General features: G+C 37.9%; 1 protein-coding gene across 1 annotated transcript in view; it reads left to right on the top strand.

Annotated features, from left to right (window-relative positions):
* Positions 1-6,343: 6,343 nt before the first annotated feature.
* Positions 6,344-15,032, top strand: part of b3glcta (beta 3-glucosyltransferase a) — a 54,705-nt gene continuing 46,016 nt past the window's right edge. The window contains exons 1-2 of the mRNA XM_037677879.1: positions 6,344-6,358; positions 12,105-12,144. Of these exons, the coding sequence (XP_037533807.1) occupies positions 6,344-6,358; positions 12,105-12,144 (55 nt within the window). The remainder of the gene's footprint in view (positions 6,359-12,104; positions 12,145-15,032) is intronic.

The raw sequence follows: 15,032 nt of genomic DNA on the forward strand, positions 1-15,032 counted from the left end.
ATATGACCTGAGGACATTAGGAACTCTGCGCACACCTAACGTTGCGTTCAGCACAGAGAACAACAGCTAACCCTTTTGTTTTTAGACTTGCGTCGTGTCTCCAGATCAGAATCTACTCAGTGTATTATCAAAGAGTAAATTAAACCTCATTAGAGCTACACATCAAACCCTTTTCTAATCTGTCATGCTGAAAGTGTTACCTCACAAATGCGAAATTGAAATTCACTCATGATAGTTTTACTTTGTGTGATTATTCAAATGAGCCTCTTGTTCCACATGAGATTCAGGATGCTTGTTGCTATGGATACTTTTCAAAGCGATCACCGTCTCATTTAATGCCAGATATTTACATTATACGATACCTACAATAGATACACTGTAATTATTTGTGTTTTTGTTTTAGGTATTTGTGTAAAAGTAAAGAAAAGCAGAGTTTTCTAACAGCACCCAGCTTTACTAAGAATTTACTCTTTTTGTCACATGTATAACATTTAGTCAGTGTGTCACAGTGGAAAGCATTGTCTGATTGTGTTTGTGGTATTTAAGAGTAAAACACACCAAGGACTAAAGAAAAGAGCTATTCACAAGGACACTGGGAGACGATCATAAACCTTGGTGTCGTTTAAGTTCTCTCTGTTTTAAAACTTAAATGGACCAAATGATATTCCATCTCTAAATGCCACAACCAAAGTTTTATTTTATTTCATTATTATTGTAATTAGTCAAGTATGGACTGAGAATGTAGCCCCACATGAATTTTCTGAATGCAACACAACAGCTGAGCAGGAACAAACACTTCTGTGACTGACTTTAGATAGTTCAGACCTCATACTGTAGCTACTCTACAGAGAGTAGCTGCCAAAACGTGCTGCCAAATTCCCTGAACACGTACAGTCCTGTAGTCAGTATGTCGATTGCATGCTCCCTTCAAACTTTCAAAATATGTACCATTGTGCTGTATGATAAAACTGCACATTAGAGTGGCCTTTTATTGTGGTCAGCCTAAAGCACAATTATCATGCAATTATCATGGTGTCTTATCAGCATCTTGATATGCCACACCTGTGAGGTGGATGGGTGATCTCGGCAAAGGAGAATTGCTCAGATTGACACTAATTTGTGAACAATATTTGAGAGAAAAAGGCCTATTGTGTACATAAAAAAAGTTTTAGATATTTGAATTCAGCTCATGAAAAATAGGAGCAAAAACGAAAGTGTTGCGTTTATATTTTTGTTCAGTCTAGAAAAGTAAAGGGAATCAAACATATGACAATGCTGTCACACCTTTCAAAAATTACACTCAAGTGCAATAAACTAAAAATGTTTTAAGTGTAATTCTCAGATCTCAATAAACCTAGGCAGAAATTAAAGGAGTAAGACCGTCTAATATTTTTTCAAATTGTCAGGCGCTCAGAGTGGGCTTGGTGTTTTGCTTGAGCTTATTTCAATTTTATGTTTAAGCATTTGCCAATACCATTTTGGAATCAACTCTGTCTGGTAGCAAAATATCCATAAACCAGTGAACGGATTTTAATAAAACCTGCACTTGAATAACTTTTGGTGCCAATCCAATTCAAGATGGCCACCACAGGTAATCAGCATTACCTGAGATAATGAGGTGAACTTTGATTTGGTACTAGCTGAGAGTCATTCACATAGACTTAGTGTTACATTGCCAAAACTATTTTCTCAACATAACTTGCTCTGAGTCTAAACCTCTCACACCAGTTCATATTTTTTCTTGCAGTGACTGGTCCATGAGGTCCATGACCTTTAGCTTGTCGAGTTTTGGCACAAGGGATGATGCTGTTTACCTCCAAACATTTGTTTCCCCTTTCTGTTATTTTTTTTTTCATTCTTCAATACACAAACATTTTTGCAATCCTTAATTCCTTCCAAGCATAAAACCTACTTTGGACTGAACTTTTGGGGTTTCTTCAGAATTCTCTCTTTCTCTGCTAAATGAATTTATAAAACCCACCTTACATTGTCTGGTTTGATTTTCAGCTGAAGCCTTTCTGTTTGGAGTTTGTATCTTCTCTGTCTGAGCCTGCGTGGGTTTCCTCCACGTGCTGCAGTTTCCTCCCACACCACTGAGACGTGCGTGTTAGGTTAATTGGTGAGGTTTTTTTTTATTTTTTTACGTTGACTGTAGGTTTCCGTGCAAGCTTGCATGCTCGTCTGTCTTTGTGTTGGAGCTTTTCTGTCCCCGACTGGCATCAAGAACCAGCAGGGATTGCAGCCTCCTCCGGTGCATCGTTTGACTGTGCCAGAGTCTAAGGAGAAAAAGAATTTGAACTTGAATACGCTGAACAGACAACACCCCAGTTCTATCCAAGTCTGTGCAAGAGAACAGATTTTGCTTTTCTTTTTTGTTTGTCCCCAACCTATAACTCCAGCTTATAGTTGGGTGTGATTTAGTGTGTGTAGTATGGTGGTCCTGAACATTTGAAAAAAACACACAACAAAAACGGAATTACATTTAAAAAAATGAAATAGAAAATAACACAACAAAACCCACAAAAACACAATATTTGAAAAAAAAAAAATGGAATTACATTAAGTCAAGGTGGAAGTGGCCAAAGTGGGGTCCATGTACCATTCGTTCAGTTGGTTTTTAATTGAGAATCAAAAAAAAAAAAAAAACAATACAACCATGCTTTTTACTTTTTTCACATTATCCTCGCATCAAAAATCAAACATTTGTAAAATGCCCCATGACTTCATTTGATCTAGATTTTTATATTTCACCAACATGTGTGACCCAGAAAACATCTTGATGGTTGATACATACCAGTATATGCCTACACACAACAGAGGTTCCATTTTGGTCTCTTCTGCTTTGGCTTAATGTATTTTTATTTTTATTTTTTTTCAAATGTAATTCCGTTTTTTCAAATGTCGTTGTGTTTTTTTCAAATGCAATTCCATTTTTTGAAATGTAATTCCGTTTCTCAAATGTACATTTCATTTACACCTCAGGGCCACCGTAGTTTAGACTTGTATACATGTGAAATGTTTAGTACATTTACTAGTCATCGTGTCTTACTACGATTTATAAAAATAAAAAGACTTTGAACTGACTGATTTTGATTCAACATGAATTCTCTGAGTAACGTAACAAGGTCCAATCAACTGATTGTGTGGTACCAACGGTCATTGTGTGAAGGTTCTGGTTCTGTTCTGGTTTAGTGTTTTCCATTATGATTCCATCTGGTTGTGTTTTACATTCATTTTAACACACTTCCTGTTTTATTTTTGGAAATACTGTCAATTTGTGTTCTGCTTATCTTCTCACCCTGATACAGATTTTATCTGAGCTTCTCCTTATGTCTCGTTACCCCTCTCTGTTTTTATATCCACAGGTTTTTTTATTATCTTTATTCAGTTGTTAGATACTTGTACTGTCATTTGTCTCAGTTGTTATCTTATTTCCACATGTGAGCACTTATTTCTTGGCTCTAATTGTTTTCTTTGTGTTTCTTCCTGCTTATGCAGCAGCTTCGGTTTGGCTTCAGATAAAAGAAAAGTTTTTTCTTCATACACCAGACAAATTTTGGGTTTTTTGTATTTGGATTTTTATTCTGCCTTGTAAATAAACAAAAAAGTCGAAGCTGACTTTCCTAAAGACAGAATGACTAAAGACTCAAGGCTTTCCCGTTGATCAATACTTGTTGAATGAGGAGCCTCAGTTTTGTCCAGGCTGGATTCCACATTGTTGTTTAAAAAAATAAAATAAAATAAAGGTGCTCATTACAATGTGCAAAATTTATATGAACTGTTTGCTGTGTTCCAACACACAATCAGTTATTTGAAGCAGGAACAGTGAGCAGAACGGGCTGGGGGGGGGGGGGGGGGGGTCTTCATCTTGTTCCTATCAAGATGATTGTTAACTAAATGAAAGTAACAACATTAAGTCATTGCACCTGCAAATCAATACGGTTTCCAATCCACAGTGTCAGATCTGATCATTCCTGACGCTGTTCAGCTTGTAGTGATTTAGTCTCTTGGTTGTACAGTATTATTAAAATATACCTGTATATTCTGACATTCTTGTTTTAGTGAAGAACTTCACCAAATGCACCCCTCTAGGTGTCTGTTCTGCACGTTTCACGTCATGAAAACATGATTCAGACGCATAAAACCCCTGTTTATAGTGTCCATGCTGTGGAATAAGATGCAGCAATGTTCGGCTGTTTCTGGAGCTTCTGATCCCTGTCACAAAGCTGTGACAGCACTGACAGTACAGACAATAAGCAAAGATCTCACATCCAGATATTCACGTTTTACTGCAGCACTGAGCATGCATCAGGACGTTTTACTGCAGCGTTTTTATTGCCAAGAAAGCAAATAGATCTCAGATTTGGAACAGAATAGTTATGTGTGACCCAAAGCAATATTATACAGTTAAAAGAGCAGTAAATGATTAATAAGTTAGACTGGTTTTTTTTTGCAGCTCTAGTTTTTTTCTTCTTCATTCTGCTGTGTCGACAGTCAGCAAGTGTCTGTGAAGCTGCGATGCATGTTGTCCAATCACCATCCGGCATTCATCTGAAACCGTTAACTATGTTGTTATCACCAGTTCTGATTTAAATAAAACCAACACAGTGAAGAAAACTCATGTCACTGGCTGCTTTTCCTGCTAGTTTTAGCTGAGTAATGGTGGAGTTGTAACCATTTTTGGTCAAACCTTGAAAATACTAATATTGCGAAATTTCACCATCAACGTATGTGTTAGAATTGACTCTCAGCTACTATCACATTCCATTTTAGCCCAGTATCTGTAAAACTGAGTGAGTTCTTGTCATTTTGGCAATGTTGGCTAATGCTAATTAGTTGTTGCAACCATCTTGGTCTGGATTGACTTTAAAAGGTAATCAGCTGTAGGTGTCAATCAAATTTTACACAGTGAAGAGCACATGGAGTACTATGTGTTGTGAATGACTTTTAACTACAGTCATCAACCATTTAGCGCAATGTCTGTCAAATTGTCTTAATATTTTTATGTTACTTTGATGTTGACTGTGGTTGTTTAAGTTATTAAATCATTATGCATTAAAAGGTTTAGTTCATGTTTAGAACATATTTACTGAATAAAACATTTTCTCGGCTCACCTGTCATGAACCAGGGGTGACATTTAATTTCAAAGCAACTCAGTTCGTCCAAAAGCGTCCACAAGATGACCTTTCGGATGCCGTACTTCCTTTTACATGTCAAAATACAGAAAAAATCCCTCAACCTTCAATCAATATTGCCACCAGTGAACAGAAAGCTAATGCGAACTGATAGGTCACTGCCACGTGTGCAGCTCTCGTGTCCTCAGGGACCCGGAGATGGAGCAGAGGATGTGAAGAGCTTTTAAATCAAAGGCAGGGATCGAGGGGTTCTCTTTGTGGGTGCCCTTGATTGCACGAGTCATATTAAGTAGGTTGAACCGCTTCCTTGAAGGGTTTACGCATGTGGACGTCAGCTGAGAGTTCTTTAGCCACTCTGCTTTTTCTTCTGTGGTTAAAATACACAAACTGCCGTCTTTCAGTTTCTACATCAGTGTTCTGGCTCTTCAGATTTAAAGAACACTGCAACAGTAAAACTGACCCTTCAGACAGAACAAAGTTATGTTTGTTTTTTTCCCCCAACACTTACGGGTGTCTGATTCCCTTAGGAAAATACTTTACAACGCTGCACATATTTGATCTTTTATCAGAAAACGATTTGTCGTCCTTGAGTTATCTGTTTCCACAGGTTTTTATAAAGTGCCGCTGAAGAGCTGCGTATAAAATGTGCAAAAGGACAGAACGAGCTAATGAGTTTGTTTTTGACCATGAAAAGCCAGTGTTCATTCATCTCGCTGACGTGTGGATTTAATGAAAATTTTATCTCATGAAATATTAACACCACCTGGGCTTTTGTCCAAACCCAGTGCAACTTTATTTATTTTATTTTATGTTTTTCCACCAAAAAAGAGAACGCTAACGAACTGCTGGAAGAGAGGTGTCACACTTTGTAAAGAGGCTGACTAAGACCAGGAATGAGAATGTAATGAAGCATTGATTTGATGACAATAACAGCTTTTATTCTTGTCTGCTCAAGTTGGATCTTTTTTTTTGTTTCCTGCCGACTCCACAGTCGAATAAAAATATGAGCTCAGTGGAAGTCGTGCTACTTTTTTAATCTTCTTTCGGCTGCTCTCTTCTTCAGGGGTCGCCACAGTGGTCATTGTTTTTACGCTGGATGCTCTTCCTGACACAACCACAGACCACCGAGCTACCACAGCCCTCTGAGTGGAGCAGAGAGCTCCTATCTAGGGCACCTGGGGGTTAAGGGCCTTGCTCAAGGGTCCAGATGGGGGCAAATGAGGTTGGAGACAAGTGTGGGTGCTTCACCTTTTCCACCCACATTTTGATGTTGTCAGTACGGGGAGTCGAACCGGCAACCTTCCGAACACAGACCCACCTTCTCTAACCTCTTTGCCACCATTTCCCACATGCTACATGGACTACATGGAAGTCGTATGAAAGAAAAAATATATATATTAAAACTCTTTGTGATTATTTTTAATTTGTACATTCTTGAACTAATAAAAAATAGGATTGCACATGGAATGCAACATAAAGGAAAACATTGGACATAACTATAGGGAGCTAACACAATAAAATGAACTTTTTAATTTCATTTTGTCCCTCTCGTTCTCACAATACTGCAAACAATAGGTGGTAATGCACTGATCATAAGCTGAAAATGTCACATCCACATCTGTTAGTTACATTATTCACATACAACTTCCCCAAAATAGAAAAACAACAAACTCTGAAAGTAAATATGTAGAAAGTAAAACCATAATATAATTATATTATTATATTCGGCAGGTGTTCAGGTATAAAAATAGTGTTGTTGTACAAAGCAGATAGTGTTGTGGGTTCGGTAACGATGAGAGGATAAGTTATGATCCAAGTGGTCCACGATGAGTAATGCGGTCATTAGTCTGAGGACTAAACCGAAAGCAAACCCTTGCTAACCCATTTTTGAGTGTGGTAGTAGTTAAAAAGACATTTTCTGAGCATTAATTGATGTGAAATATCTTTATTTAAATTTTTGACTCCTAACTTATGAATTCTGGGACAGATTTTAATCACACCTTCAGGAATAATTCATGAATACTGTATGTTGTTGTAAATGAACATATATCTGTGAGATATTATCCATAAATTAAACGGATTTTTTCATTTTTCTGGACTGAGTTCTATCGTGCATTGAATGATTAAATGTAACGTGAGACGTTAATTTTCTTTGACCCATCACAATGAATGCGGTCATTTATTAACAGAATCAAAGTTTAACATCAAACATTTACATTAATTTGGCAAATTGATTTCAACAACAGCTTAATTAATTAGCTTTACAATCAGAAACCATACGGCCATGGTATCTGGGTTCAAGCTTTACAACAGACATTTCTGAAAATATCTGGATTAATTACTGGCAGATAGAAGAGTTTTAAAGATGAGAAATAAAGGGGTTTAAATGGAGAGAGATGGGTGAAGATGTATGTGTCTGTATAAGATGTAGGTCTGTAGACCAGAACGACAACACGCTCCTTTTGGATACAGCTTAACCCACGGTACACTTTGGTTGAGATCGACTCTTTACCTTTGCAGATGATAGTTTCGGCGTTGGCGTAGAGTTTTCCTTTCAACTCTTCCAGCGTCTCCGTAAGAACAGCTAAACCTCAGGAGTCGTGAGATCATCCCAGAACAGACTTCTTCATAGTTCCTCTGAACTTCTCTCGTTCAGCTTAGTTGCCGTTGTTCTCCAGCATTCTGCATTCCAGCATTCTGAACTCTGCTGCTCTCGGAACTAACTCTCAGCATTCTCTGCATTTTTTCTGTGGAACTAGGAAGTGTTGAACCTTTTAAAGAGGTCACTTCCGGTTCCTCTGAGAACTTCCTGATTGGTCGATCGACCAAACAGGGGTGTGGTTTTAGTGATGTAAGAGGTTATTAAAAGTCAAGGAAAAAGATTAAGTTGTTTAAGAACAGACAGAAAATGTTTTGAAGAAACCGAGACTTTGTGGAGTCAGTTCTACTTCTATCTGTCTGAAAAAGTTAAACATGACATTTCTTTCCAGTAAACATGTAGTTGACCGAAACTTGACTTTTGACCGACTTACACTTGCTCATTTCAGACAGAAGATCAAGAAAATGAATAATTACTCTGTAACAGACATTAGCTAGATTTCTACTTTGAATGAGGATTGAAAATCATTTATACTGTTTCACAGTTGATTTAAAATGAGTAGTTCACTTCAACATTTAAAATGGTTTGAACTAAACACACTTTGATTATCAAGACATTTGTAAAATAGTAATGATAAAAAAGAGAGTGTTCTTTCAATTGATCAGTGCAGGACACACTTAGAAAGTCTCTGGATGGACTTGATTTTGTGTTTCTGGACTCAAATCAATGAAATAACAGTTCTTGTCCCAGGAAGGCCCTCAGGGCCAGATTTGACCTGAGGCTTAGTTCACTACATTGTTTGTTTTTGTTATAGTTATAGTTTATATTATTGCTATGTTTGGGTGTAACTGGGATCTTGAGTACACAATTTCGGTCCACCACATGTACCACTACGGGTGTAACAATACATCGATTTAAATCAATATATCGATTAAATGATTAATGATTCATTTATACTGTGGCAAAATTAAAACATGGATTCATATCGTGTTCTCTTAAATGCACTTTTATTTTGAAATTCCTAATTCCTGTGTTACCATTTCTGTGCGCGGCCGCCTCAGCAACATGGCAGACAAGGCAGAAAACACAGATAATGAAATTCACTCTCCTGCTGGATTTAAATCAACACTGTGGAAATATTTTGGATTCCAACAGAAGTACGGCTCGGGAAACGCAACAAATTTGACCGTTCACCTGAAGAAGAAACATGACATTCGTAGCAATGTTATTTTATGTAAGCGCAATATCTATTTTTGTTTTTTTATAACTGAAAGGTAATCAGGACACTTTTAAGTTAACTGCTTTAAAAATGCACTTAAACATGAGAAATGTGAGACTATACTGAACAGGTCATTTTATTTTTATTTTTTCATTGATTAAGAAAAAATGTTGGTATTTTTAATTTAAATGCCTTGTATAACAGAAATAAAATGGTTAAATCATATTTGAATTGTTTTTGTAAGTTTATTTATATATAAATGAGATGGGCGTTTGATATCACAATATATCGATCGCAGACTTGTGAATCGAATAGAATCGAAATCGTATCGTGACAGACTTTGTTATATCGAGAAAATCGTATCGTCATACAAACAAATCAATATATCGTATCGTGGTAAAGCTGGTGACTGACACCCCTATGTACCACATGTGATACGAATGACAACCTTGAACCTTGAATGTACAGCTACAACTGGTTACATTTTAAAGTCAAACCGATTCAACATGGACAGCCAACTGACCCTAAAAACAGAAAAAGTTAAATCAGTCCATTTAACATACATTTTCCTAAAATTTGCTACTATTGTAGCTGAGAATCACTCACAACACATGCTCCAAAAGCTACTCATAGCACAAATTATTTTCTTAAAACATATTAGAAACATGATTTAATATGTCTTTATTAATATTTATGTTTTAATAAACATGTTACAACATTCTTATTACATGTTAGAGTTGACCCTGTTTATTATCAAAATACCATACAATACCAGCTTTATTTATAAAGCACTTTAAACACCCACAGGACCAAAGTGATGCATACATAATAAAACAATCTTACAGATGGACAATAAAGAACAATTAAAATAATTAAAAGTCAACATTACAGATGGTGTCAAAGGCCAGGGAGAAGAAATGGGTTTTAAGAAGGGATTTAAAAAAAAACAAGGAAAATACGTCATAAACCACTGGATACATGTTATTGAAACTTTCAGAAAGTATTAATTTTAGGTCCAATTGAATACATTTTGGAGTCAGTTCAATTAAATATGGCTGCCATATCTAATCAAAGTTAGCCAACACAAAATGCATTCTCTAAAGGAATGCTAGGTCTTTATACTTTTTATTTTTTTCTGGATGCATCAGCAAAATCCACACTGTGCGAAAAGTTTATTAAAATTCAATTAAAAGTCAAAGCCTTTTATCTCAACTTAGCACATCGTAGACTATGATAACGCTAGAGCAACTCTGAAAATACACAGTATTACTGTGAACGAGTCTCTACAGGTCGGCTTTATTGAAGCTTAATTAAAACTCGTCACAAAGCATTAGGTCTTACTTGAGGTTGTATATGGTGAAACCATGTAGACGCCATACATTCTCACATCAAACAATATATAACTATACACGCACTGTACAATCACTTTAATTAGTGATGTTTGACAGAGCAGTTAATTGAGTTTTGCTTGTCCATCACAGCGCGGTGATTTACGGCTTCCTCCCTGCTGCAGGAAATGGGGTGAACAAGAACTGCCTCTTCTCTTCCACAGTTACCTCAACCATCGTATTCTACTCTTCCTAAGTTGTTTTATTATCATTTGCCTCCAGTTTTCAAGTGCTTCGTATTAGATAACTTGTTTATTAGAACATATTTTCTAGCTGAAGAAATCTGTTAAGTGTAACTGTCTGCTAATGAGTTCCATTTGTCTGGTTTATGAGCTGGATAAGCCACCTCCATACTCTTTTTCCTGGAAGTCTCTTCTTTTTTCCGCTCAGAAGATTATTTCTAACAAGGAGTGTGTGATGAGATGAGACAGAAATCTTGTAGCTATGACTAATGCTACTGAGTCCAATTAAGCTGACGAGCCCACAGAATCAAATCACCCTGATCCGATCTAGTCTCTGTGCATATATTTGCATCTAACACTGATCACCTGAGGGGGGAAAAGTAAAGAAACAGACTTACTCAGATGATGAATATATCTGCATGTTTGCTGAACTCCATCTTATTTCACCGGCTTTAAATGCTATCAGCCATTAAATGTCCGTTATTAGTTATCACCCCATAGGTTGCGTTCAAACTGTCCCTCCTGTACCTCCTAGTAGGTTTAAAGGTACATTCTTATCGTTGATAATACGTCCAGGGTCAGGGGGTTAAGTTTAGGGTCAGTGCTCTGGGTCAGGTGTAAGGTTAGGTTTAGATAAAAGGTTAAATAAAGCTAACAAAAAGAAAGACTTCAGGTTTCACACGCTCGCAAAGCTGCATATATAAGATAAGAACATACCTTTAAACCAACTAGGAGGTACAATAGGGACAGTCTGAATGCAACCTTATGGGGATGATAATAACAAACATTTTATGGACTGATAACAGCTGCTGCTCATTTGATGCCTGCCAAAATAAAATGCCTGTAACATGAGGCTGTTCAGGTAAGGGAATTTAACGTAAGAAGTATGAACAATCGTTAATCATCCCAAAATGAGCTGAGTTTTTTAATCTGGTTGACAAAACTACAATCACAATATTGATATTTCTTGGAAGAATCGTACCCCACAGTCTGAGACAGAATTTATGACTTTGTTAAGCTCCCTGAAGCCTGCGGTAGCTCGTCAGTGAAATGATTGTTAGTCTAGCGTAAGTCATAAATTAAACCCAGTTTATTATTATCTATTAATACGTTGCTGCTCTCGAGCTCAGAACTCAAACGTTCTCGCCTTCTTCCAAGACCGGGTGATTTCATCTGAAAGATAGAGGTGAAAACTGATCCTTGAAGTTTTCCGTGGGTCGTGATTGATTAAGTCATCCCTCCTTGGTCTGCAGCGTGCACTGACAGCTCCAAAGGTGGAACGTCGCCTTAATTGAGCTGAGAACTCGGAGCTTAAATGCTGCAGGCACAAAAACCCACACAATTAGAAAGGACTAATGATATGGGGTTTTGCCCATTATTCCTCCAAATAAGCCATGGGGGATTCAATACTTAGTATCATTAATTCTTCATAAGTGATTAGGAAGTGGAGTGTTTAGCAGAAAATCAGCATCTTCGCGCCACCCATTTTTGTGTTGTTGAAACAAACGTGGATGTGTATGTGGGTCATTATTTGAAGATGGTTGTCTGAATTATTAAAAAGTTTTTTTCTGTCGTTTCAGAACAAAGATGAGATCCATGTCATTCACAAGAATAAACTGGGTAAGCCCCATTTGTTTCTTTTTAATTAGTGCTTACTGAAGCAGGAACAATAAAAGAATGTTTTACAGGAAAAACCTGAAATAAAGTGTAGTGTTGTGTACGATTAAAACTACAAGCTCGGGTTTGATGTTCTTGGAGTTGTTGTAGCTTTGCTTTTACGATTTTATCCCTCCATCTTTTGGTATTGGTCCAGTACACGCTGAACCCTGTTCTTGTCACAACACTGCACTATCCAACTATTTTAATCCCCGGTTCTGTTTGGGCAGTGGAGAGGAGAGCATGGCAACTCCTCAGCGGACCAGCAGGATTAAACAAAGATGTCAATAAATGCCTGGAGTTACATCACTGTTTCATGATTATCACCAAGATTTCTATTTTAAAAAAATGAAGTTAGAAAAAAAAATGGTGAAAGAAAAAGATCATTTTCACTTGTCATTTCTATGGTACGTTCAAGCTCTCACTGTAATGTGATGTTCCTGCTAAAATGCCTAAGTGTCATTCAAGCAGCTGTTGTGCTGCACATCTCTGACATGCAAACTGCGAGATCACTGCAAGGGCAGAGAATGAGGCAGAAACTGAGCTGTCACAGAATTGTCATTGTTAGGGACTCATGGCAGGTGAAGGAACAAAGTAAGAAATATTTCTAGTTGCCAAAAAAAAAAAGGAAGACGGACAGTTGAGCTTATTATTATAGCCCTGTTAGATTTTATTTACAGTGTATCAGCCTGTTGAATTAATGTTATTCCATATGAAACAAAGTATTAACAGCTCATTCAATAATTACTCAAATATTCCAATAAAACATAATGGTGATGATAAATTTGTTCCTTATACGAAGTTGCACAAATAACCAAAGCTGAATTAAAAACAAAAGCGTAAAATATTTCCAATTAGACTCAGTAGGTTTTTAATTTGAATCCACGAGAGCACATAATTTCAGTCAAGTTATTTAAAAAAAGTTTTTTGGGTAATTATGTACCTGAAATAAAGATGCACAGTTGTGAACAGAAAGGCAGTGCCTGTGTGAACGCCACCATCTGCTGAATCCATCAACATCTTCCTTCCTGCTTCTTGTTAGAAAGTAGACATCATAAAATAGTATATTTTGGGTTTTATTTCACACAAAACATACTAATTACTGCATGCTGCAAACTTTACAACTCCAGTCATGAATTTTTTTGTCTGTGTACTTTGTTCTTAAAGAAAGTACTTTTTTTTGTACAGTTGTATTTTTTGGTTTTGTTTTGCAAACTTTATTTGTTAGCATCCAGTACATCTCCATCTTCCACCATCTATCCATAGTCAGGTCGTGGAGGCAACAAGTCCAGGAGAGGAACCCAGACTTCCCTCTTCTCAGCATGCTCTCCAACTCCTCCTGGGGGGGTCCAAGGCATAACCAGAGAAGGTACACAATCCCTCCAGCAATTTCTGGGTCTTCCTCGGGGTCTTCTACCAATGGGACATGCCTAAAACACACCTAAATGGAAGTTCCTTAATCAGATGCCCAAACCACTTCATCTGACTCATTATGGTGCATGAGCAGCGGCTCTACTCTGAACCCCCCCAGATGATGGAGCACCTCATCCTCTCTAAGGCTGAATCTGTCCACCCTATGAAGGAAGCTCATTTCAGCCTCTTGTATATGGGATCTTGTTTTTCAGTCATGACCCAAACCTCATGCCCCCATGTGAGGGTTGGAACTTAGACAGAACAGTAAATAGAGAGTTTTGCTTTTCGACTCAGCTCTTTCGTCACCAAGACTGACTGAAGCAACGCCCTCATTAATGAGGCTGAGGCCCCAGTCCGTCGATACATCACCTGCTCCATACTACCATCACTAATAAACAAGACTTGAACTTCTTCACTTGAGGCAAAGACTCTCCCGACCCACAGGGGGCATTCCACCTGCTTCCTATTCTGTTAGCATACAGTAAATGAAAAAGTATTCTCTCCACATTTTGTGACGTTTCTCCACGTTACAACCACAAGCATCAAATAATTTTACTGGGCATTTGTGTGATAGACCAACACAAAGAAGCCCATAACTGTGCAGTGGAAGAAAAGCAACAAACAACAGTTTTCAATTTTTTTTTCTTTTACATATACAAATGTGCAAAAACCCTTTTTGAACTTGGAGAAAGCATTTGACCGTTTTCCTTGAGGTACACTGTGTGGGGGCTCTGTGAGTACAGGATTGGGGGCTCATTACTACGGGCTGTTCGGTCCCTATACAGTCGGTGCGAGAGTTTGATTTGCATTACCGGTATTAAGTCGGACCCCTTAAGGGTGGGACTTGGTCTCCGCCAGGGCTGCCTGTTGTCACTGATTCTGTTCATAACTTTTATGGACAGAATTTCTTGGTTCATCCAGGGGGCGGAGGGATTCTGGTTTTGGTGGCCTCAGGATTCCATTTCTGCTCTTTGCAGGTGATGTGGTCCTGTTGGCGTCACCGTGCCGTGATCTTCAGCTCTCATTGGAGCAGTTTGCACAGAGTGTGAAGCAGCTGGGATGAGAATCAGCACCTCCAAATCTGAGACCATGGTCCTCAGTCAGAAAAGTGTGGATTGCTCTTTTTATGTCGAGGGTGAGGTTCTGCCTCAAGTGGGGGAGTTCAAGTATCTCGGGGTTTTCTTCATGAGTGAGGGAAGAATGGAACGTGAGATTGACAGACAGATTGGTGCAGCGTCTGCAGTATTGCGAACTCTGTGCCAGTCCGTTGAAGTGAATAGAGAGCTGAGCTGTAAGGCAAAGCTCTCTGTTTACTGGTCGGTTTATGTTCTTAGTTACCCTCACCTATTGTCACGAGCTCTGGTTAATGACCGAAATAATGAGATTGCGGATACAGGCAGTTGAAATGAGTTTCCTCTGCAGGGTAACTGGGCTCTCCC

Source organism: Nematolebias whitei, chromosome 6 (genome assembly GCF_014905685.2).
Source record: "Nematolebias whitei isolate Nwh7 chromosome 6, NemWhi1, whole genome shotgun sequence".
Lineage (NCBI taxonomy): Eukaryota > Metazoa > Chordata > Actinopteri > Cyprinodontiformes > Rivulidae > Nematolebias > Nematolebias whitei.